Below are 24,604 nucleotides of genomic sequence, written 5' to 3' on the forward strand. Positions count from 1 at the left end.
CCCCAGGCAGCACCTCCCTCCTGAGTTTTGCCTCAGGTGCGGCTGTGTTTCCCGACCCCTTACTTCTGAAGGACTGTGCCTTTGACCCGTTCTGCCCCTCTGTGGGAGGGTCTCACCAAGCGATGGCCGGGTGCCGGCCGCACCCCGGGAACGTTTGCGGGACTGTGCTGCTGCTGATGCCCAGAGACTGCGGCCAGGTGCCAGCCCGCCCCAGAAAAAGTCGGCGAGATCATGTAGCAGCAGCATTTCTGGGATTATGGAAAATCACAATATGCGTTTGGCACCAGGCTTCACCCCCAGCGACCTCGTTCCAGCACCGGCGAATGTGGTTGTCCTCCCGGGTCCACTGGGGCCTTGCCTTTGTGGGACCCACACAGTCTCTACCAGCTGTCCTCCCAGCCGGGGAGCCACCTCTCCCCGTGTGGCCTGAAGACCCCGGTCCCCACTCTGTTCCCGGGGATTCGCCCTTCCCACCAGAGCACCGCCAGGTACCGAGCTGCGGAGTTTCAGACTCTGAACTCCCCCTGTTTACAGTCTGAATGGAATTTAAACCCTCTCCTTTCTCCTCTCTCCTTTTTAGTTCAGTCCCTGCGGCTGTTTCCACTTTTCCGCTTTCTCTCCAGCTGCTTTTGGAGGGGGGTGCTTTTCCCGTCTTACTCCCCTGCCCCCGCCCGTCTCCGTCCTCTCTCCCGCATGCAAAACGGCTCCCTGCCCTCGCGACTTCTCTCTCCCCAGTTCACCTCTCCGCGCCGGGTACCTGCTGAGTTCTGTGGTTCAGGTTGTGCAGATTGTTGCGTTAATCCTCCAGTCAGTTTTCTAGGTGTGCAGGATGGTTTAGTGTTGGTCTGGCTGTATTTCATGGATGCGAGACACGCAAAAAAAAACTTCCATGCTGTTCCGCCATCGTGGCTCCTCCCTCCGGAAAAGAACATTCTTGATGGGAAAGTGGTTTTGGCTCCTTATTTCTGACAAAATCATGTCCTAGGTTGACGGGCTTGTGTGATCAGCATGAGGTGGGAGTTGCCCCTGCTTCTGGCTTTTAATCCCTAACAGCTGATGAAACCATATTATCAGCGGCAAAGTCTTTGATTTCTTTCTAGTCCACAATGTAACCCATCATCTAGGTTTGTGGGACTGACTTTCCTTGGGCCACAGAACTGGGAGCCATGCCTCTGAACACAGAAGCTTTGCCTCCAGCACAGGGCTTTCCAGCCTAAGGTTTTTCCTAAGGTGGGTCTAGCTCTGTCCAACTCCATGTTTGAACTCAGCCTAAAATGTGCCGTTTTTCTCCATTTTCAAAAACTTCCCAGGCTAAAATGGCTTGAGTAACTTTCCGTTTCTGATGTCTTGTGGTTTCTCTGTGAAGGTTTTTCCAGCAAACACTGTTGTTGGCCAGAAATTCCTGGCCTTCCTCTTTCTCTCACTGCCTCTCACTATGGAAGCTGGAAATCCCAATGCAGAATTTCCCCGTCTTCCTGGGGTTCGATGTAGTCTGGTTTGGGCCACTCATAAGAAGAGGCTGTCCTCTTAGGCTACTGGGAAAATATGTCTCCCTTATATAAGGGGCAAGTCGAGAGCTCAATGGTCTTGTCTTTCACTCCTTAATACATCTTGGGTAGAGAAGCGAGGCGTAGAGTTAGGACGGCCATCCGGGATCGTGATGTTGCAAGAATGTGGAAGAAGAGGCAACCCACTAAGAAGAAAAGAAGAAAAAGATACAGAGAGCTAGAATGTCACAGCTACCAGACAAACAGTGACACCACTTTCAACAAATGTCTGCATCATTTAAACCTTTGTCGTTGAGTTGTCTGATACGCGCAGCCAAATACGTTCCTAACGTATGGTCTGCCCATGCTTGGCTGAGGCAGTGAGGAACCAGGAGGTGGGAAGTTGGATCCCAGAGACTGACCTTGGAAAGAACCAAGGGTGTGGGAAGTCAGAAGCCTGGTTGATAACTGTCTTCCAACTGGACTTTCCCTAATACCTGTGACTGTACATACCTCTTGACCTGAGCTTTAATGCATAAAATCCCTTTAAAGAGAATCCAATATACTGTTGTGGCAAATGCCACATGTTGCCTACATCAGTAGTAAGTTAAAAGTATCCTTTCTTGGGGGGCGCCTGGGTGGCTCAGTCAGTTGAGCGTCTGATGCTTGGTTTTGGCTCAGGTCATGATCCCTGGATTGTGGGATCGAGCCCCTCGTTGGGCTCTGCACTGAGCATCGAGCCCGATTAAAATTCTCTCTCCCTCTGACCCTCTCTCTTGCTCATGCTCTTGAATTCTCTCTTTCTAAAAAAATTTTTTTTAAGAAATCCTTTCTCAGAATCAAGCTCCACAGAGGTGTGGATTTCTGGTTGTTTTTCACAGTATTTTATTCTCAAGTTCCTGAACAGTGCCATGCACATAGTAGGTACTTATTAAATATGTGTTGAACGAGCAAATTATTGAGACTTTGCCTTAAAAGGCTGTTGTTGGTTTGAAAGCAGAAGGTTTGGCAAATTAAAAGCAATAAGGTCTGTGATATGATCATGTGGTTGGATTGTAGATTTCATTTTGCTTCCTCTAAGGTCTTTTTAAATAAGTCTTAAGGTCTGTCATGGCAACAGATACCTTAAAATGAGTTGAAAAGGCACCAGGCATGGAGAATGGGCTCGGAAAAAGTGACTCCTCCCTTGTGACTTACCAGTCAAGTTCTACTGGACTTTGGGATTGGTCCAAAAAAGGAAAGCCCCAGGGCGCCTGGGTGGCTCAGTTGGTTAAGTGTCTGACTTCAGCTCAGGTCATGATCTCCCGGTTCATGAGTTCAAGCCTTGCATTGGGCTCTGCACTGACAGTGTGGAGCCTGCTTGGGATTCTCTCTCCCTCTCTCTCTCTGTCCCTCCCCTGCTCACGTGCTCTCTCTCCCAAAATAAATACTAAAAATAAAAAAATAAAATAAAATGAAAAAGGAAAGCCTAGTTTAGGTATATTTTGAGGACAGAGTTCTGCATACCCCACTTCTTTCATTTTATTTAATTGTACACTAACTATAATGTACTTAGTCTTTAACAGGCTGGTCCGAAATTACCCTTCCAGCCTTATGCCCACCTCCCTCCTCACACCTCACTCACATGCCCCACCTTGTGTCTGACCTTCTCCAAGTCAACCCTCAAGACCCAGCTTAGCTTTTCCCAATCTGCCCCACATGGGGATAGTTGCTATCATCCCCAGGATCCTACAGCCCCTCATTCTGGCCTCTGTGACACTGTCCAGCTGTCCCACATGCCGGGATTATGTCCTTCCCATCTTTTTATCTCTTGTACACACTGGGTTTGTAGAGTGGATAATGACAGTCATAGCTAATGTTTACCGAACGTTTACTGAGCGTTTATTCACTTCACACCAGATGGTTCTAGGTGCTTAAGGTGTATTGATTCATTTACTCCTCCCAATGCCCTGAGATAGGTGCTACCGATAACCCCACTTTATAGATGAGGAAATCAAGGCACAGGGGGCTAAGCGTCTTGCCTGTGGTCATCTGGATGGTGGTTGGCACAACAGCATTCATGTCTTGCTCTCTGAACCACTCCTTTATGCTTTCCCTCATGAATGCATGTATGTTGGGATATGACTTGAATAGTTGTGGGTGAGTTGAGTCGTTCATTTAACAAACTACAGATATTGACGGAGATCCTACTGGGTGCTTGGTGCTGTCCTAGGTACCGGGGATGTAGTATGGAACATGGCGGGAAGGGTACTGTCCTCATGGGGTTGACATTCTGGTTCCAGCGAGGTTAAAGTCCACAAAAATAGTCGCGGGGGGGAGGGAACCCTATGGGCCAGCATTTATAGAAATTGAGCAGGCCTGCTACAACTTTCCAGGTCTGGGGATGAGGAGGGAATGGGTCCCACCGCAGGGTGCAACCATGAAAACACCGCAGATACGCCAGGCTGAAGATGAAAGGGTCATAGCGGGAAACTTCACACAACCTACTGGGCACAGATCAGTCTGAACCATGAAAGGGAGGACGAAAGAGGGGAGTGCAAAGCAGAAAAGAGCGACAGGGGTCCGCGAGGCACGCTTCCATGCTGCACGGAGAGAATAGGATGGTTAAAGAAAAGCCTTAAAACACTGGCAGGGCAGAAAGAGGGACCCTCACAAGTGCCCTGGAAATAGGCTGGTGGTGATTGTACAGGCTAGGGCTCTAAAAGGCTTTGTTCTTCTGTTGAAGAAGGAAAGCCATTGTGGTGCATGGGAAAGAAAAAGCTTGTGTGTGTGCGTGTGTGTGTGTGTGAGAGAGAGAGAGCGAGAGAGAGAGAGAGGGAGGGAGGGAGAGAGATTGGAGGAGACGCTCTCTACCCCAAATACAGAACGATTGTCACTGTCAATTCTGTACCTTGTACTCACCCAAGCGGAAGGTTCTAGAACTACCCCCACAGGGACGTCTGTGATAAAGCCAGGCTGGGGAGGTCAGGATGTTGTGTGCCTGACTCACAGCACATGACTTTCTGTGAACACATACAACACTGCCAGATCAGCAGCAAGACGTTGAGCCCCTGCTTTGGGGTCCCAGAGCCCAGTGGGCAGGGGTCCAGGTAAGACAGTGGAGGCACAGTTGCCCCCAAGGAAGCCCTTTGTGACCCCAAAGGCTGTGGGGGTTCTGTTATCTGGTTCAAGCAAAGACTGGAGAGCAACCGAAGGCTGCAGACAACAGCAGGCTGGGATCTTCTGTCTTTCTTGCCCTCTTCTGCTGTTGGAGGGCAACGTAATGAGGGGCCGCAGAGTGTGGGCTCTAGGGTCCTCCCCACGGTCAAATCCAGGCTCCTTCTCTATCTACAGGGTGGCTTTGGGCAAACCCTAACCGCTGTTTCTGCAAATACAAAATGGGCACATTAGTATCTCTCTTGGGGTGTTCTAGGGGGACACCCCTAGCTGAAAAGGTAAATAGAATATGATAAGCAGTCAATATCATTGCCCTTGGGGTTGTGTGGCTCCAGAAGGTCTCACACTCTTTGGGAGATACCATTTCCCCTTGTTCCTTAGTTTCAAGGGCAACCACATTTTTTCTTTTCTTTTTCTTTTTTTAATGTTTATTTCATTTTGAGAGAGAGAGAGACAGAGCATGAGCTGGGGAGGGGCAGCGAGAGAGGGAGACACAGAATATGAAGCAGGCTCCAGGCTCTGAGCTGTCATCACAGAGCCCAACGTGGAGCTCGAACCCACGAACTACCAGCTCATGACCTGAGCGGAAGTCGGACGCTTAACCGACTGAGCCATCCAGGCGCCCTGCAACCAGATTCTTTCAGGACAAGATGAAGTCTAAGGAGAAACGTTGATGTGAAGTCCCAGACCCCCGAGTCTGTCCTGGGAAGTGGGGAAGTGTGTCTCCAAAGGTGGTGTCACCCTGGGCTAATGACTATCAGGAGGAGTGCCTACAAACAAATGAGCCCGATCTGTCACCCCTTCTCCAGGAATCCCAGTAGCCCAGGTTGTAGGTTATCATGGGGGGGACACTGTAACCGTCCCTGCCCCCCAACTGCCGCCATGACACGGTATCTTCTGGACTCTGCTCAGCAAGGGCATCGGTCCTCTTTGTCGGATCAGTTTCTCCCTTAGCCCCAAGAGGAGGCAGGGGCAGGAGGGCTGATTTGCATAACATTTGGAAACAGAATTTTGGCAGCTTTTGTTAGGGGTTTTATGAAGGACACACATGCTAGAGAGGAAAAAACAAAAGGAAATATTTTGGGAATTCCCAGTTTGCTCTTGACCCCTGGGTGGAAGTTTCTCTTCTGCATCCCCATCGTCTTCACCCCACCTTATGCCTTCCTCCTAACTCTCCCTAGCTTCGTGGGTGCTTGGGGCTAATATGAACCTGAAAGAAGGTCCCAGAGGGTCCCCTGGCTCCCTCGGGTCCACCCCAGGAGACGATGTTTGTACAGCACGTGAGCTCAGAGGGGGTGCTCAGGGTATGTCTGAATCTCTCCGCAGTGTGAGCTCTTCGGGGACCTTGTTCTCACAATTGTTCCTTAGCTTCATGGGGCTCCCTAAAGACGTTCACTGGGGCCATAATGGGAGCCACCTCCCTGATTTGTTGCAAAGACGGAATGAGTATGTTCACCAAAGAAGGCTCAGGACAGTGCCTGGCACATATAAGCACTCAATGAATATTAGCTATTTTCTGTAGCACGCCTTTTGTTAAAAGTCAACTATTTTTTAAAAGACACATTCTTCCTACCTCGTCTCCCACAGGTTCCTTTTGGTGGAAAAATCTCTCCTCCTCCTTCCCCTCATTTTTCTTAAGAATGCCCTAGTCATTCTGGATCTTATGCATTGCATTTCCTTATAAAATTTAGAGTTAACTGGTTAATTTCTTCCGGGAGATAGATAGATAGAGAGAGATGTAAAGAAAGAAAGAGGGAGGGAGAGAGGAGAATGTAGGGCAGGAGGGAGGGATTAAGGAAGAAATTTAAAAAGCTGTAGTAGTTTTTCATTTGGATTGTACTGAATCTATAAATCAATTTGGGAGGAATTGATACCTTTATTGCTATTGAGTCTTGTAATCAATGAACATGCTATATCTTTATTTTAGGCCTTTTTAATGGCTCACAATGAAAAAAAGTTCTTTCTTTTCTCTGTGGAAGTCTTGTACACGATTTGTTTTATTTGCCCCAGAACTTGGTTTTTTAAATATTCGATTACAAACATACAATCACAAAATCAGTTTCTACCCATTTGGTCCTGGTATATACAAGCACAATTCACTTTTGTATTTTGATTAAAACAATTTTTGTCATAAAGAAACTTTGTTTGGGGGGGGGGGCCCTGGGTGACTCAGTTGGTTAAGCCTCCACTTCAGCTCAGGTCATGATCTCATGGTTCTTGAGTTCGAGCCCCATTGGAATCCTTGCTTCGGATCCTCTGTCTCCCTCTCTTTCTCTTTAAAAAATAAATAAACATCTAAAAAAAAACCAAAACCCTTTGTTTTGGATGAATTTCGATTTACAGAAAAGTTGCAAAGATAATACAGTTTCTGTATACGCCTCGCTGAGTTTCCCCCATTGTTAACATCTTACATAACCGTGACGCAGCTATCAAAGCTAAGAGATCAACACCCATACATGACTAATAAATAAATTCCAGATTTTATTTGGATTTCACCAGTTTTTCCAAGAGCGTCCTATTTTTTGTTTCCAAGATACAATTGTGGCTACTTCATTGGATTTAGTGGGGGTTTTTGTATTTTTGTTTTTTTAAAGTAGGCTCCATGCTGGGTGTAGAGTCCAATGTGGGGCTTGAACTCATGACCCTGAGATTAAGACCTGAGCTGAGATCAAGAGTTGGACGCTTAACCCACTGAGCCACCAGGTGCCCCTCATTTAATGTGTTTTGGTTTTTGAAAACAGCTACCTGTGAAGCCCTCTTGTTAAATCTAATATTTATATATGGATTTCTCAGAAAATTCTACATTTATAACCAGCAAATAGTGACAATTTTGTTTCTTCTTTCCTAATCCTTATATTTTTTGTTTCCTATTCCTGTTGTATCATATTAGGTAGGACTCTGATTTCTAGAAATAACAGTGGTGGGTATCCATCCATGCTTCTTCAGTCCTGATCGTAAAGAAAAAGCTTTCAACATTTCACCATTAGGGTCTGAGGTTTTCGGAAGCCTTTCTGAAGACTCTTCATCAGATCATGGAAGTTCCCTTCAATTCCTAGTTTAAGAAGTGTTTTTAAAAATGGTGAATGAAGGGGCACCTGGGTGGCTTAGTGGGTTAGGCATCTAACGTCAGCTCAGGTTATGGTCTCCTGAGTTCGAGCCTCGTGTCGGGCTCTGTGCTGACAGCTCGGAGCCTGAAACCTGCTTTGGATTCTGTGTCTTCCTCTCTCTCTACCCCTCCCCTGCTCATGCTCTGTCTCTGTCTCTGTCTCTCTCTCAAAATAAATAAACATTTTAAAAAATTAAAAAAAAAAACCCATTAAATTTAACAAAAATAATGCACTTTTATGAAAAATAACTGTACTTTCCAAGATAAAAAAAAATTAATGAGAAGAGTGGCATTGTTTTATAATTTTGCAAATCTCTTTAATTTCTGGCTTATTGAAGATACCTGATTCTCATGTCTGTTTCTAGCATTCGATCTGTTACAATAAGATTTTGGGTTCTTTGCTACAGTATGTGATGAAAATTTAGTTGGAAAAGGAAGAACATTTTAATAGCTTTTGGGATAATTATGGATATTCTTTTTTGACTATTCACTAAAACTTGACCATATTGGTAGTGTCCTTTTCTTTTTTCTTTTCTTTTCTTTTCTTTTTTTTTTTTAAGTAGGCTTTACACCCTGCATGGAGCCACGTATTGTCATTTGTGGCCTCTTAAGTGATCTGCGTTCTTTTTTTTTTGTTTTTTAATGTTTGCTTATTTTTGAGAGAGAAAGTGCAAGCCGGGTAGGGGCACAGAGAAAGTGGGACAGAGGTTCTGAAGCGGCCTCTGCTCCGACAGCAGAGAGCCTAATGTGGAACTTGAACTCATGAACTGTGACACTGTGACCTGAGCCAAAGTCAAGATGCTTAACCGACTGAACCACCCAGGCACCCCAAGTGATCTAATTTCAAGACTTTGTCTGCTGAACACCCATAGTTTGTAAAATCCAGCCCCATTCACAAAGTAAAAATGGTGTTTGAGGGGCACCTGGGTGGTTCAGTCAGTTGAGTGTCTGATTCTTGATTTTGGCTCAGGTTGTGGTCTCATGGTTTGAGTTCGAGCCCCGCATCCGGCTCTGTGCTGACAGTAAGAAGCCTGTTTGGGATTCTCTCTCTCTTTCTTTCTCTCTCTCTCTGCCCTTCTCCCGCTTGCTCTCTCACTCTCTCTAAGAATAAATAAATATTTTTTAAAAGTCTCTAAAACATGGTGTTTGATGAAAAAGCGGCTGGTTCAACTCATAACTCAGTTGCACAAGAGCTTTTCCTCAAGACAACCATCATGTTTCAGCTCACAGTAGAAGTCCTTTTGCTTTCTTTCCGTTTCATCACAGAATATTTTAAAAATGTATTCAAGGGTTGTGGTTTAATAAAAGTAATAATTTGTACTGCTTCACCAAGGACCTGTTGAAGGAAAACCGAATTTCCTGTGTGTGTGTGTTTTTTAAGTAGGCTGCATGGCCAGTATGGAGCCCAACATGGGATTTGAACTCACCACCCTGAGATCCAGACCTGAGCTGAGATCAAGTGTCAGATGCTCTGCCCCTGGATTTTGTGTTTCCTGAGAGCACCTGGCAGAGAGAATTCAGTGGTGCTGGTAGAGCTGGGTACCACGGCCTTGATTTGGCCAAGGCACCAAGAGTCTACCACTGCTTTTGTGCCATCAGGACTAATGGCGACACGGCAAAAAGGGGGCATGCCGTGTCAGAATTGCAGTGAGAGTAGTTGTGACCTTGCAGACTTCGAGACTTGCAGAGGTAGGTCTGTGGACCACACTTCGAGAACAGATGCACTATGACCTTGACTTAACTGGGCCTAGAAATACTTGACGAGTCGCAAGAAACCTTAAGCCTTCAAGATGACGATGACGAAGATGATGGTGACTTCCACCATTTATTGAGTGCCCGATGTGTTCTGTGTCTTGCCGAATCATGTATCGTGAACTCTCTCTTTCAATCACCGCCCTCTCCTTTTTAAAAAATGCACTGATGCTTTATTGGCGAGTGAGGGGAAAGGGAAGAGAGGCAGAGAGGAAGGAAGAACACTTACTGGATGGTGCCACTGAGCTGGCCAAGGCCGGTTATGGGGTCGTGAGGGATTTTTCTGGAGAGGCCATCTGGAGTCCGTCCAATGCAGATCAGTGGCCTGTGCAGCTGTGCCGTGATTCAGGGATCCAGGCCACCTGCATCCTGGGAGGCCGCCCTCTCCGCCATCTTGGCTCCAGTTAGGGGACAGACTTTATTATTACTTTCATTTCACAGATGGGAAGACCGTATGGCTAGTGAGTCAGGGAGCTCTGAGCTCTAGCTCTCTGGCTCTCCTGAACAACCTGGGGGGTTTGAAGGTAGCAGGAGTGGTCATAGAACAAGTTGAGTATGGTGATCCAACCACCATAGAGGTCCCAGTGAATCCTATGTTTGTGGGGTGATGGGGTGGGACTCTGGAGCTGGGCTGTTAATCTTGCTGTGAGCAAGGGGATCATCCTTCATCCCGTCTCTGCCCAGCCATGGGATGCAGACTGCCCTGGGTAAGGGGGCATGGTCCTGGGTGAGGTGGCTTTCTTGGGTTAAGGTCAATTCCTGGTGGTAGTGGGGGAACCTAAGCAGAGAGCTGTCAGCTACCAGCTCTCTCAGTCGTGGTAGTGATGAATGCCTGGGTATGTGAAGGGGGATCTGAGAGGATCCTACTCAAGGGTCTGATGCTCAAGATAGTTGACTGCTTTAGTCTAGAGCCTGACTCCCAGTGAAAGGAGAGCTTCGCCTCTGGGGAATGAACATAGCCCGGATGATAGATCTGTGTGAGCTCTTATGAAACCCACCAGTCTTCATTTTTTTTTTTAAACAAAGCTCTTCTAGTGATTCTGAGAAATTTACCGGGCATGGTGAGTCCCCAGCTCATGCCATATGCAATTCACCATGTCAGTTTTGCAATACTCAAGATGCATCCTGTTCACTGATATGGGTCCACTGACCATGAACCTAGATGTCACAGAGTATCAGATTTTTTTAAAAATATTTATCTATATTTTAGAGAGAGAGAGAGAGGCAGTGTGTGAGCAGGGGAGTGGCAGAGAGAGACAGAGACAGAATCCAAAGCAGGCTCCAGGCTCTGAGCTGTCAGCACAGAGCCTGATGCGGGGCTTGAACCCACGAACCATGAGATCATGACCTGAGCCGAAGTCGGATTAACCGACTGAGTCCCCCAGGCGCCCTGTCAGATGGTTTTAAAAGCTTCCAAAAGCCCTCGATTTCCGTACTTATCCCACGGCAACCCATGGACAAAAACATTTCACAGGTGAGCGCTGGTCTCCGGACCGCAGTGTGAGTAGAATCGCTCCAGATCTGTGCTTCTCAAATTTAATGTGCTCGAAAATCACCTGGAGGTCTTGTCAAGGGGCACATTTGGATTCGCTACGTCTGGGAGGGAAATTGTGCATTTCTAAGCCCCAAGGGATAGCGATGCTGTGGCACCACCTAGAATAGCAAGGCTTTAGACTACAGCCTGTTCTTTGTTGTCACGAACATCTACCTAAGTGTCTGAAGCTGGCAATCACGCTCCCATCCCCAGGCATCTTCTCCAGGCTAACTACGACCAGTTGCCTCAACTATCCTTCAGCCAGTCAGGTTTCCACATGCCAAGCTCTCCCACGCCGCACCCCCCAATTTCGGCTGGTCCCAGAGACGGCATCCACTCCCTGGCTCTCATCCTGCAACGTCTCTTCTCTCTTCGCCCCCTTTCCCCTCCTCTCTGCATTTGGAGCTGTTGCCTTCAGGATCTCCTAGGCTGGCTCCAGCCCCAGGGGGGATTTTCAGATTGCTCATGCTTCTGGGAAACTTTTTAGGCTAGAGGAAGGAAATCACTCCCGGGCTGGACAGAGCGGTATGCATCTGTCCGACCTGGACCAATGCCCTGGTGAGCTTCCTGCCCCCACCGCCCCCCTCCGAGGACTCCCGCCTACCCCCTCCGGAGTCACCCCAATTCAACACTTTGTTCTCTCTGCGGTCCCTTATCGCATCCTGGGGCCCTTGAGGGGCTGGAAGGTAGCGACAGAGCAGAAGAAGGGTCTTCCTCTGACCAGGCCAAGACGAAGCAGCCTTTGTGACTGAGTTGACAGTTTTGTGACACTCCTCCTACCACCCCATGGTCTCCTGCTCAATCTCTTGGGACTGCCCAGAGCCAACTGCACTCCCGAAAAGCCAGCCTCCACCAGGGCTTTGTTTCAGAAGAAGGAAGGGAATGTGTTTGCTGAGAAGGAACGGAATGGGGCCCGTCTCACGCCTGACCATCTCAGCAAGGATTCATCCGTCAAATTAGCAAAGTTTGCCCCGTCCCAGGGGCATTAAACTCACAGGTAGATAACCGTAAGAAATTACAAGCTTCACAGAGAAATGAAGACTCAGAAATTAGAAATTCCTTTTCATTTACCCTGACCATGGGCCTGTCAGACACATCCATATGTTTTCACAAGATTGGATCAGTACAGATATATTGTCTTTTGTTTAATTTTTTCTTTTTTTTTTTTTTTAAGCAGAGAGAGAGAACTTTCTTTTTTAATTTTTATTTATTTTTGAGAGAGAGACAGACAGGCAGAGCATGAGCAGGGGGAGGGGCAGAGAGAGAGGGAGACACAGAATCCGAAGCAGGTTCCAGGCTCTGAGCTGCCAGCACAGAACCCGATGTGGGGCTCAAACCCACGAACCGTGAGATCATGACTTGAGCCAAAGTTCATCGTCCAACTGACTGAGCCACCCAGGCGCCCCTTGATTAATTTCTTTTAGCAAATACATTAATATATGCATCTCGATGTAGCCATATGTTGTTTGTGCTTTTGTTTTTTTATCATATATATAACCCTCCCAAGTAACCCTAGACCAGCACCGGGGTTGCAAGCTCGAACCCCACGACTGACTGGCTGTGTGACCTCAGGCCAGTTCTTAACCTCTCTGAGCCACAGCTGTAAAATGAAAATAAAGTAAGAGGCTGTGGAAGAGGCGTCTTGTCAGAAATGAGGCGAGGCACATAAAACTCTTTTAAAAACCGTCTGGCACATAAAAAGAGCTCAGTTAATGTTAGTGGCTTTTATTCTAATTTATTCCCATGAATGCCGGCCCGTCCTCTGTTACTGAGCATTTTAGGTTATTTGGAATGGTTTTCTTATAAAAGCGCTGTTATGGGCAGTCATCCTTTCTGGCAACGTGTGTGGACTGCTTCACCCACCCCAGAACACCCTGAGACGGTGAAGAGCTGGAGGGCCCCTGATTTGCGTGGTGGAGAGAAACCCGCGCTGGCAGGGCCCCGAGAAGATGTGCTGTGCATTCGTGGCGGGCCCGGAGACAGCGCGTGAGGCAGGTGAGAATCAGGAGACTCTCAGCGGAGCAGCTGACATTTCAGATGCATTTGGACCGTCTCCCAGAGGAAGGCACTTCGCACACTTGTTCTGTTTCACGACCGCATTCCTGGGGCTCAGAAAGCCTCCTGGCTTGTCCCACAGCCTCTGTCAATTCCCCGCTGAATGCACGACGGTGGCCCCGCCTGCCTGCCTGTGGTGGGTTCAGATCCTGATCTGGGTCCAGATGTTTTGTCTGGCCCCACCCAGACCTCTCCTTCCTGACTCATGGGACAGGAAGCTCCCGGGGGGCTGCGGGGCAGAGCCTCTGAGTCTTTCTCCCCTGTCGGCAGTGAGAGGCCCTACATGGAATTCAGGTCACTGGCGGGGGTGGGGGAAGAAAGGACGTCCTGTGATGAGAAGCTAGACTCTTCCCAGGAGTGTGTGGAGGGGGGAGAGATGTCTGCTGGGTCCGCCTGCCAGCTGGTCCGACACTGAGTGAGGGAAGATCTGGATATATCCTCTAACTCGGAGGCTGAGGTTAGCAGCAGTGACTCTTTCGTGGAAGGAAATGAGCAGGGACAAGCAAAGCGAGGAAGGGAAGGGAAATGTTCACTGGCGTTCCTACATGGCCCACTTTGTGCCGGGTTCACAGCCGTGGTGCAGACGCGCCCATACAGCGGCCCTGTGGGAAGGTGCCATCAGCCCAATTCCAAAAGTGGGGAGCAGACTCAACAGAGCCCACAGCCACGCGCTGGTGAGCCCTCATCCTGGACGGTGGTGTTCTTCTCCAAGCTTCTTCCTCGGGGAGCAGGAACCTCTCCTAATAGGAGGATTAAAGCACACCCCTCCTCGCTCTCTCGGTTCGTGGGGTTCGGGCAGGGCTGACCCCCATGACTCCCACCTGACCAGCCTAAGCTCCCACCCTCCTCCAGTCACCCCCTGACAGGGCCCTGGACCATCAGAGCCAGCCACAGCCAGCCCTGAGTCGTTCTCAAAGAAAGAGAATTTCTTTGCTTTTGGCTGCCAGCGTAAGATTCAAAGATACAGGATCTAAGTGTGGCTGTTTTGGAGTCACAAAGGGGCAGCCTTCTTGGGAATAAAGTTAATTTAGAGGAACGCAGAAATGAGAGATGGAAAGAAAGAGGAAAATAAGAAATCATCTGAAAACCGAGCCCCCACCACATATCGGTGCATCCAGGCAGCTTGAAGATTGACTACCCCCGGAATTTTCATTTAGGTGAGCCGATAAATCTTCGTTTTTGCTGGACACCCGAAGCTGACTTCCCGTCAGAGGGGAATGAATTCTCACGACCAGGGCAGAGCACTGGAATTAGGACTGGGCCGGGAGGGTCCGCGTTCCTTCTTGTTCTTGGTGCCTCACTCTGCAGGATGTAAACCCTTGTCTCTGAAAAGACCTCTCAATTTGCTGCCTTGTATAGGCCGACCTCATCCCGCTAGGTGGGAGGCTGGTGGGGAGGGAGGTCTGGCCCTACAAACCCCGATACCTGCACGTACAGAATTGCAGATTGCTTTTTACCTGGATTTCATTGGTTCCACTTCATGCTGGTGAACGTTTAACAAGCGAACAAACAAAAGAGCTCTGTTCCGTTTCTGTGGTGTAAATATTTCCACCGGGGCCAATGCCAGGCTGCCAACCTGACATCAGTGAATGTGGGCGCAGGAATAAGTGGAAGGAGCACCCCATTAAATAGTATTCCCACCATGGAGTTGTAATAGTTGTGAATAACCGTAAGATGATAAGAAGTGGGGACACTTGGGTGGCTCAGCCAGTCATGCATCCGACTTCAGCTCAGGTCATGATCTCCCGGTTCGTGAGTTCAAGCCCCGCATCGGGCTCCACGTTGACCGTGTGGAGCCTGCTTGGGAATTCTCTCTCTCCCTCTCTCTCTCTCTCTGCCCATCCCCCACTTCCAGTCTCTCTCTCATTCTCTCTCTCTCTCCCCAAATAAACATTAAATTGCCTTTGCTTTTCATATATTTTATCCCCTTATAAGTTTATATAATTTAATTTTTAAAGTTAAAGATTTTTTAATGTTTATTTACTGTTGAGAGAGACAGAATGTGAGCGGGAGAGGGGCAGAGAGGGAGACACAGAATCCCAAGCAGGCTCCAGGCTCTGAGCTGTCAGCAGAGTCCCACGCAGGGCTCGAACTCCTGGACAGAGAGATCATAACCTGAGTGGCAGTCAGATCCTCAATCTACTGAGCCACTCACTCACCCCTTGTTCTGGTTTAAATTTTTTAAAAAGGCCGGTGGGTGGAGGGGGGTGGGGGTGGGGCTGAGAACCTGGAAGCAATCCTGAAAGCTTGATTTTGGTGAGGGTCTGTACCAGGTTGAAGTGAAACTGAATGTGTAATTAACTATCTGGATGGAATTTATGACCCAAAGATGTCTGTGGGCAAAGCCAGGAAGCACTCTGTAAAAAGAGATTGCCAAGTGCAGGAAGCCCCTCCAGAGAGTCCTGGGGATAGGGCAGGGAGGACACTGAGGAAGGGGGCCTAAGCAACCCCTCCTGTTGCAATTTTTGGAACACCTTGGACTTTTCACCTTTGTTCCTTGCAGCTTGTGAATTACACCACCACCGCCTTCTGGAACACACCCTTCTACTTTGCACTGAAATAGCAATAATGTTGCATCTACTAGCTGAATAGCCAGTCCTGCAGTAAACAGTTTAACTGTGTCAGGGCCGATCATCATTCTTTGAAAACAACTCCTTGTAACCTTGTGGGTTTTGCCTTTATGAGCCTGTTGATTCTGCTAGGCTGGCGTGTCTCCCGGATTTCAATCCTAAAACCTCAAATAAATGCTCTGGTTCCTTTGCAACCTCTTCTTGGTCCGCAACTCTTCCTGGGCGTGGTCTGCTGGTTCTGCTCCGGAAGAGCGTCTGGGAGCCCTGAAATAGGTGTGCGGGGGCCATAGGTGAAATAGGTCTTGTGTTGGGCAGCAGTCCAGCAGGAAGTAGAGGGCACGTCCACATTAATATGATGTGAGGTTTTCTGGAGATGCGCTTCACAGAGGTGCGGTTAGGTACCCAGATACAGTAGGGGTGCAGCTGGACTCCAGGCCTGATAACGTCCGGGTTCTGGGACCCTGGGTGTGAATGTGCAGGCATTGGGGCTTGAGGACCAGTCACCGGAGATGGGGACAGAGGGGGCTGGGGAGAGTGGCACGTCTGCTCAGAAATGGGATCTTTCCCTGGGGATGTGCAGGGAGGGACCCAGGGAACAAACACTCTTGACCTCACTCTCCTCCTTCCTTCTGAGTCTCTATCTCAACTTGGCATTGGCTGGACCCGCTCATAAGCCAGAGGGTAAGGAAGCTGGCCATTTTCAGCCTCTCCAGGAGACTGCAGAAAGGTGGAGGGGTCTGAATGTCAAATGGCACCGGTCTTGACCTTGGGTATCTCACTGAGTCCTGGACACCCTGAGCCTCTGTCTTGGGGCTAGGAAAAGGGCCAAGGAACATGGCTTTTGGAACCACCCTGGGCCACCTTTATCCCAAAGGCATTCAGGATCTGGTCACCTCCCCTGCTAGGGGCAGCGGGCTGTTTCTGAAGGTGCACTGCCCTCCACCCTGGGGCCAATCCTGCTTTTCCAGCCTGGCAAAGCTTCCTGGCATGAGGAGAAGGGGGTCTGGGGGGCAGACCCCTGGAAATGGTCCCAGCCTCTGTTGCCAGAGACATCGCCAGGAACCACTGGTTGGTGCTCGCCCTGCATCTCGAGATTCTACAGGGGCCTCTTCCATGGACACTCAGATGAGGGAGCCCTTTCCCGGGGGGACAAGGGCTCCGGGCGCCCCTTGTACTGCCATCCTCAGGGATTGTAAGACCTTCTCACTAATCTGAATTTTCTCATCTGCAAAACTGGAGGGCCTGGACCAGATGATCCTGGTTCCGAAGGCTACCTCCAGCTCTCCGAATGTCTAATGTCTAGGAGTGGAGTCTCAAGGTCATTCCCATGATGGCAAGTGTGTCCTTCTACAGCCAGGAGGTGGCAGCAAAGCCCTGTAGGCTAGGGGGAGGTTCTGCTCTCCAAAGCACGGTTTGGTGGTTGGGCTTCTAGACTGAACAATAGTAATCAATGATAATGGCAACAATGTCATTATCGTTGCCACTATTGTGAGCAAATAGCAGCAGTGCCTCCTGAGGTTCACTCTGTACTGTGCAGGTGAGGAAACTCCTTGCACAGTATCACATAGGAGTTTTCCAACAACCCCATCCTTTCCGTGGGTATAGTGCCAAGACTTCCAGCCCCATGTTGAGGCTCAGGGACATTACCTGACCTGCCCAAGGACTTCTAAAAAGCAGGACACGCCAAGACAGGAACGCACACTTTGGTCCTATGCACTCTCTACGTCACTGCTCGGGAGACCTGAGGCGAGGAACTTTCTGCCACCCTCTTGGTTTTTCCAGAGAGTTAGAGGGGTCAGAGGGGCTGAACCAAAGAGCCTGAGTGAGGCTCTCCCTGAAATTTGATAAGGAGATGCCGGGAAATAAAGCTCAACACAGGAGCCTCTTTTTTCTTATTCCAGTCTTTAGAAAAGAACTTTCTTAAAAAAATTTTTTTTATTTTCATCAGGACATACTTGGTGTCTAGGTATGGAAGATTCTCATTCATTCATGCATCCCTTCATTCAAGGACCAGGATTCTGATGTAGTGTAAGACATTGGAATGCACTGGGAAGGGTATAGGAACGTTCTTTCTTTCTAACTCAGAAATCTGGGGGCCCAGAGCTTGGATGTGGGGACCTGAGTAAGTGCAGACGTGTGGGGGTGGCTCATCGTTGGGGGGAGCCTCGAGTAAACTGGGGAATGTTGGAGCCCATGGGGATTCTGTTTTTTTTTTTTTAATTTTTTAATGTTTATTTATTTTTGACAGAGAGAGAGAGAGACAGAGCATGAGCGGGGGAGGGGCAGAGAGAGAGGGAGGCACAGAATTGGAAGCAGGCTCCAGGCTCTGAGCTGTCAGCACAGAGCCTGACGCGGGGCTCGAACTCACAGACCTCGAGATCATGACCTGAGCCGAAGTCGGACGCTCAACCGACTGAGCTACCCAGGGGCCCCTATTGAGATGTCAGAAGGGAATGGAATTCTAGAGGAATTTTTTTTGATGACTCTCCTCCCCCACGCCTGCACGGTGTAATTAAGTCCTCAAACCAGCGGAAGCCCCTTAGAGACACAGACCAACCCCAGACTGTTGTCCATCTGGTCCCAAGTCTTAGACTCCACCCATGTCCTGAGGCTTACCCCTCCCCACTGTGATGACGGGTCCCTGGAATGCTAACTGTGTGCCAGGATCTAGATCAAGGGTGCTTCTTCATTATCTTATTTACTTCTCAAAATAACCCTATAAAGTGCATTGTAACACCCCCATTTTACACGCCAGGTAGCTGAGGCTTAAAGTCGTAAAGTGACTTGCCCCAAATCACCAAGCTAGTTAGCGACGGGGCAGGTCTGGGACCCACGCGGGTCGGCACCCTGGGGTGGCTCTTACCACCGCATCACGTGCCTACGCGGAGGCAAAACCCACCCTGTGAGACTGTGTGCTGTGCGGTGAGTCTGGTCTCATCTTCTCAACACGGGACAAGCCGTAGCCTGTCTGCAACCCTTCTAGAAAATGAGGGCATCAATATTGGCCTGATCTGGCCGGCTTGTTTCGTGGCTTGAATGGAAAGGAAAACAAAAATGCACACGTGAATGCCGGAGATGAACAAACTCGTTCTGTGTGTTTGCATTGCTATCATTACTCTTATTGGGAGGGCTGGACTGGGGCTGCTTTCTGGGGGCCTTGAGAATGACCTCAGTTTCCTCGTCTGCAGAATTGAGGAGGTTGGGCCCTTACTTCTTTATATGCACAGCAGACTCTTAAACCACCCCGAGCAAGCAGAATGGATGAACACACAGATAATGAACACACAGAGCTGGAGAGACGAGGAGTCAGGAGATTTTATTCCTCACAACATTGTGCCTCCCTCCACCGCCCATCTCCCGAGGCGTCCCATGGCAATGGCGTCCGGAAGGCCTCATTCTTCCATCTTCTGTGGGAAAAAAACAATCAGGGAACGAGTCAAACCAAAGGCAAGGTGGACTGTTGCCTTCATGTGGCACAGCCGGAAAGGCACGAAAAATATTACGGAGTGGCACGGTTTCCCCCTTGCACGTCATAAAAACAAAGCCGGGAGCCCCGAAGATGGACGAGCCCCCCCGAGAAAGTAGGGGCTTCCTGGGCAGTGCCTCTTACCACAAAGAGGGACCGGGATGATTAGGTGTCTGGCCCCCTTGTCCCCCTCTGCCCCATGAGCCTGGAGCCACCGGGGGCCTGGCCAAGGCGTGGCATCTGGGAGTTCAGGGCCAGCAGCGGGGAAGAGGCTGCAGCCTACGTCCTCCACACTCTCCCTGGGGTGCTCCCCTGGTCCTGGTCTCGGGACGTCTGCTCTCACCTGGCTCCCCACATCTCGGCTCTTGGCCCGGAGCTTGTTGACCTGAGACTCTGCGATGTCGGCCCTCTCCTCCGCCTCCTCCAGCTCGTGCTGGACCCTCCGGCACTTGGACATCTGTGTGTTGGCCTGCTCCTCCTGTGGAAGAGAGAGGGGCTAGAGGCTGAGGAAGCCCTTCACTCTGGCTCTGAGGCTCCGAGTCCCTGAGGGGCCTTGGGGGACACTCCCAGCCCCTGACGGCCGATGCTGTCTGATCACCTCAAGGGTACTGCTGTCCTAGGACCCCTGCCTGTCCCCTCATGTCCCTACTCTGTGCTAACACCCCCACTGGAGCTCTTTGGCGGGGACCCCAGTCCTCAGTCCTCCCGAGGCACCTGGGAGGTCAGAGGCCAGTAGCCCAACCCGCCCCCCCCTGCCCTGGCCTCCTCTAGCCCTTGTCTGCCTGTGGCCTGGCCACCGTGCACGTCTGTCAAGGGCGATCTGAGAGTTCTTGAAGAAGGTGGCCTCCTGGGAAGTCCTGCTGCGACCGTGCTAATCCAATGGGTACAAATCCCTCCCCCATTTAATCAGTTCAGATCTGCTTCCTTGCGGTCAGGATGGAACCACCAGCCCCTTGGGCACGGAGGAAAACAGGGCAAGGAGAGAAACCATATATGCTCAGTCATTTGTCGACAGCAGGGTCTCCCCAGTTTTGTTCCTCAGGACACCAGTCCGGTGGGCTGCTCTGGATATAATAAAAGGTTCTGGGGTACTGGGTGGCTCAGGTCAGGATCTTGCAGTTTGTGGGTTCAAGCCCCGCGTCGGGCTCTGTGCTGACAGCTCAGAGCCTGGAGCCTGCTTCAGATTGTGTGCCCCACCCCCCCCACCACCTCTGTGCCTCCCCAGCTCATGCTCTGTCTCTCTTTCTCTCAAGAATAAATAAACATTAAAAAAAAAAAAAAAAGGTTCTGAGTTCCACTAAGGGTGAGCCACATTACGTTCTAGAATATTCTGTCCACTTTGAAGGGTGCAGATCACGTCACCTAAAAAATCTGAGAAATCCTTGAAAGAAGCCAGTTCAACTCTGTTTAACCTAGAGTTTCCAAAACTATTTCTTTTCTGTAAAATAGAAAGTACCCCCCCTTGCCCTCCTCCTGCCCCCCCCCCCCCGAAGGTTCCTGCTAGTAACTTCCCTTAGGTCTATCTGATCAGGGTGGTGGGTGGCAATTAGAGAGGGCAGGAAGGATAAGGCCCTGGGGACCAGGGATGGGGGCAAGGGGGGATGCCGTGAACCAGGGTAGGGGGGTTTAAGGTGAGGCTGTGGGGTACCCTGAGCTGGTTGGGGTGTCAGGGCGAAGTGAGGCCGGCAGGGTGGGGATAGGGGATAAAATGAGGGGGCTGGCCACGAGACTGAGGCGGGAGGCACCCAGGAGGTGCAGCTGGGGTTTGGGGGACAGGCTTGTTTGACACAAACCAGGGGAGGGAGGAAGGGCAGGTGTCCCTGAATCAGCAACCTACAAATAAAACCCCAGGGTCTGGCTCCGTGGACATTGCCCAGGGCTGGGGGTGCTGGGGCCCCCCTACTCACAGCCTCCTCGGCCTGCCTCTTATACGCCTTCACTTTGGCCTGAAGCTTGTCCACCAGGTCCTGGAGCCTAAGGATGTTCTTGCGGTCCTCCTCAGCCTGCGAACACAGCGCCGTGCCAGGGTCCCCCAGACCCTCCTCTGCTCCCGAGGGGGCCGGCGCTCGCGGAGGCTTTGGAGCCCCTTACCTGGTACGTCATTTCCTTGACTTTGCGCTCATATTTGTGAGCCCCCTTCAGAGCTTCGGCCCCCCTCTTCTGCTCGGCGTCCAGCTCACTTTCCAGCTCCCGCACCTGGGTTTGGGGGGGAGAGAGCACAGCATCCGGGTCGGAGCCCCTGTGCTTCTCCCGCACACGCGTGAGTGGGGGGCATTTTCGGGAAAACTCGGGATCCTCTGATGATAGTTTGTAAAAATGTCTCCTCCTCACGCTCAGGAACCACATTTTTAATTTATTTTTAGTTATTTTTAAAAAATGTTTATTTTTGAGAGAGAGACAGAGCATGAGCGGGGGAGGAGCAGAGAGAGAGGGAGACACAGAATCTGAAACAGGCTCCAGGCTCTGAGGTGTCCGCACAGAGCCCGAGCGGGGCTCGAACCCACAATCCGTGAGGTCACGACCTGAGCCGAAGTCAGAGGATCAACTGACTGAGGCACCCAGGCACCCCGCTCAGGAACCACACTTTGGTCACAAGGCCACCACGGTCTGTGCAGTGGCTTTGTGCAAACGATAGCAAGATGCCCTCCTTGGGCAGTGACAGCTCTTAGGGGCACACGGCTGGGCTATCAAGCCAGGCTCTTCATAAGACGCCTCTTTCTGTGGGGCCAGCAGCCCGGTGAGGCCTGTGCTCTGGCCCTGACTTGTCCCCGCGGGCGAAGCCAGCACGGCCATCTGGGGTGGCCCTGATTCCTGGTTAATGAGAATGTGCGGGTCATGATGAGAGCCTGGGCCAGGAACGGTCTGGGCGTGTTGAAGGGCCTGGTCCAGCTGATTGATGCTGAGCAGGTCAGGGGCTGCTCCTGAGAATGAGTTCTTACGCGTCTAGGACGGACATTATAATTCCTTCCCCACTTACCTCAAATGTGGGGATCAATTAGACAAACGAGGGGCGCCTGGGTGGCTCAGTTGGTTAAGCGTCCGACTCTTGGTTTCCGCTCGGGTCATGATCTTACCGAGTCCCGCATCAGGCTCTGTTCTAACAGTGTGGAGCCTACTTGGGATTCTGTCTTTCTCGTCTCTCTCTGCCCCTCCCCCACTGTGCTCTCTGAGTCTCTCTCTCTCTCTCAATATAACTTAAAAAAATATCAGACAAAGTTATGTGCAAGTATGTTTGATAAAGCGATACATAGGTGTTGTTCATTTCACAGCTGCCTCTGCCTTTCCTGAAGTCTTGAGAGGATTGGTCAGCCACTGAGAACACAGGTCACTAACTAGCCCCGACTCCACAGTCCAGGGACCGTGGCGGCCAGCCCCCGGGAATCCCAGCGGCCACAGACAGGGGCAGCTCAGGCCTTGTGGACTCACCAGGTCAACCTTGAAATCCACCAGTGGAACGGGGTAACTCTGGGCACTGTCCCAAAACAGATCCCTGGGACTCCTGGCCACCCCACAAGCTCTGGGAAGCTGCTTTCCATTAGGTTCTACAAAACGCGTGTGCTCCTGGCAGTGCTCTTGTGGCCTCTGCGAGGTTTACAGAAGTAAAGATAACTGGGTGGCTGTTATTGGAGGCCAGTCGAGATGCCTCGTGTGCGAGGGGAGGCTGGCCGAGGAGGGCTCCCTGCCAACCCAGGAATCAAAGAATCCTGGAGGATGGCATGGGATCTAATCCCTCCCTCAGTGGAGGGATCCGTGAGAAGGACAGACCTAAATTCACTTAACACTGTATGACTGGGAATAATTAAAAAGAAGCATTTAAAGAATTTTGGAGGACAGCGCTTAGCGCAGAGCCTGATGCGGGGCTTGAACTCACAAACCGTGAGATCATAACCTGAGCAGAAATCAAGAGTCCAATGCTCAACTGACTGAGCCACCTAGGCGCCCCCTGGTGTTGACTTTTGTTACTCACATGTCCACGGCTGCCTCGTTTTTAGCCAAAAGATCCTTTTTACGGCGTGTATGTGCTGGTGACCACATCCTTGGGAGGCTGGCATGAAGACTGACCGCATTTGAGGCCCTTCCCTGCTGGGAGAGGTCATCTCCTTCCCTTTGCCAGCCCCTCCCGCCCTTCCCCACCTACGTTTCCATTTCCTCCCTCTGGGACATCGGGGACATTCTACAAACTCCCCCCAAACCCCAGCCCTTTTCCAGAACTTCAACTGGTAGTGGAGCCCATTTTCAAAACAAAAGAAATAAGAACCGTCACAGGTCTAAAAGGAGAAGCAATGGGTACAGGAAACCAAGGGAGAAATTAACAAAGAAAGGAAAACAAACACAAAGAAGTTCCCAGATAATGAAAGAGCAGGATTCCCTTGGGCAAGGCGGTGAATTTTCCTGCGGGCATTGGCGGGGGGAGGGGGAGGAGGGGAGTGGGGGGAGCGCCAGTCTAGGAAGGAGCACAGTGTTGTGGACTGCGTTGGGACTGGGAGAGCTGGAAAGGAACAGGAGCCAGAGGTAAAGAGACACTATAGACTTCAGGTAGGACGGGCCACTGCTCACCAAAGTGGAGGCTGGCCCCAAATGGGGCTCCCACCAAATATGTGATTTTAAGAATGTGAAGTATATCCCCCCTTATTTCCGTGGGTCCCAGTTCCCATGAAAACAGGACGTGAACGTTTGCAAGTGTCATTACCCCCGAAGCTACCGAGGCCTAAGCCTTGTAAAGTGGGTGGGGGTGTGTGTTGGGCTGTGGGAAGCAGCGAATGTCTGGACCAATGTCTGGACCGCGGCTGTGCCCCAGGTGGCGAAACGCGATATCACTTGGAGAGCCAGAGTCCTCTCCAGCCGCCGCCCTGCCCGCCCTACCCGGTTCTCCAGTTTCTGGATCTGCTTCTTCCCGCCCTTCAGGGCCAGCTGCTCAGCCTCGTCCAGACGGTGCTGAAGGTCCTTCACCGTCTGCTCCAGGTTCTTCTTCATCCGCTCCAGGTGGGCGCTGGTGTCCTGCTCCTTCTTCAGCTCCTCGGCCATCATGGCCGCCTGATTAAGCGCATGGAAAGTAGCAGTGGGCCACCTGGCATCCCTACCCGGCGCACGGGGAGGATGCCATCAAGGTCAATGCTGAGCGTGTTGGTCCCGCCTCCCTCATTCAGTCTGCACCGCGACGCACCTCCTCCCCACGTTGTCTCTGCGGAGGCTTTATCTCATTCCCTCTGCTGACGGCAGGTCAGCAGGAGACGAAACCCACTTGCCTGGTCTCGGCTTAGAAGCCCCTTCCCCACCAAGCCAAGCACTTGCTCTGAAAAGAAGGAACGCAGCTCACATCCGTGATGGCCTTCTTGGCCTTCTCCTCCGCGTTTCTGGACTCCTGCATCGAGTTCTCCACCTCTGCCTGGCACTGAGCTATGTCGGCTTCCAGTTTTTTCTTGGTATTTATCAGGCTCGTGTTCTATAAAAAGAATCAGATGCCAGAGGTATCGGTTG

At 50.6% G+C, this 24,604-nt stretch overlaps 1 protein-coding gene across 3 annotated transcripts in view; it reads right to left on the bottom strand.

The window, feature by feature from the left end:
- Window positions 1-18,957: 18,957 nt before the first annotated feature.
- The window catches only part of MYH13 (myosin heavy chain 13), a 71,473-nt gene continuing 65,826 nt past the window's right edge, over window positions 18,958-24,604 (bottom strand). For all 3 annotated transcript variants that reach the window (XM_042965989.1, XM_042965988.1, XM_042965990.1), the window contains 6 exons: window positions 24,444-24,569; window positions 23,990-24,160; window positions 21,218-21,322; window positions 21,034-21,129; window positions 19,470-19,604; window positions 18,958-19,067 (listed from right to left, as the gene is read on the bottom strand). In XM_042965989.1, the coding sequence (XP_042821923.1) occupies window positions 19,053-19,067; window positions 19,470-19,604; window positions 21,034-21,129; window positions 21,218-21,322; window positions 23,990-24,160; window positions 24,444-24,569 (648 nt within the window). In that variant the 3' untranslated portion in view covers window positions 18,958-19,052. The remainder of the gene's footprint in view (window positions 19,068-19,469; window positions 19,605-21,033; window positions 21,130-21,217; window positions 21,323-23,989; window positions 24,161-24,443; window positions 24,570-24,604) is intronic.

The sequence above is a fragment of the Panthera tigris genome, chromosome E1 (assembly GCF_018350195.1).
Source record: "Panthera tigris isolate Pti1 chromosome E1, P.tigris_Pti1_mat1.1, whole genome shotgun sequence".
Taxonomy (NCBI): Eukaryota; Metazoa; Chordata; class Mammalia; order Carnivora; family Felidae; genus Panthera; species Panthera tigris.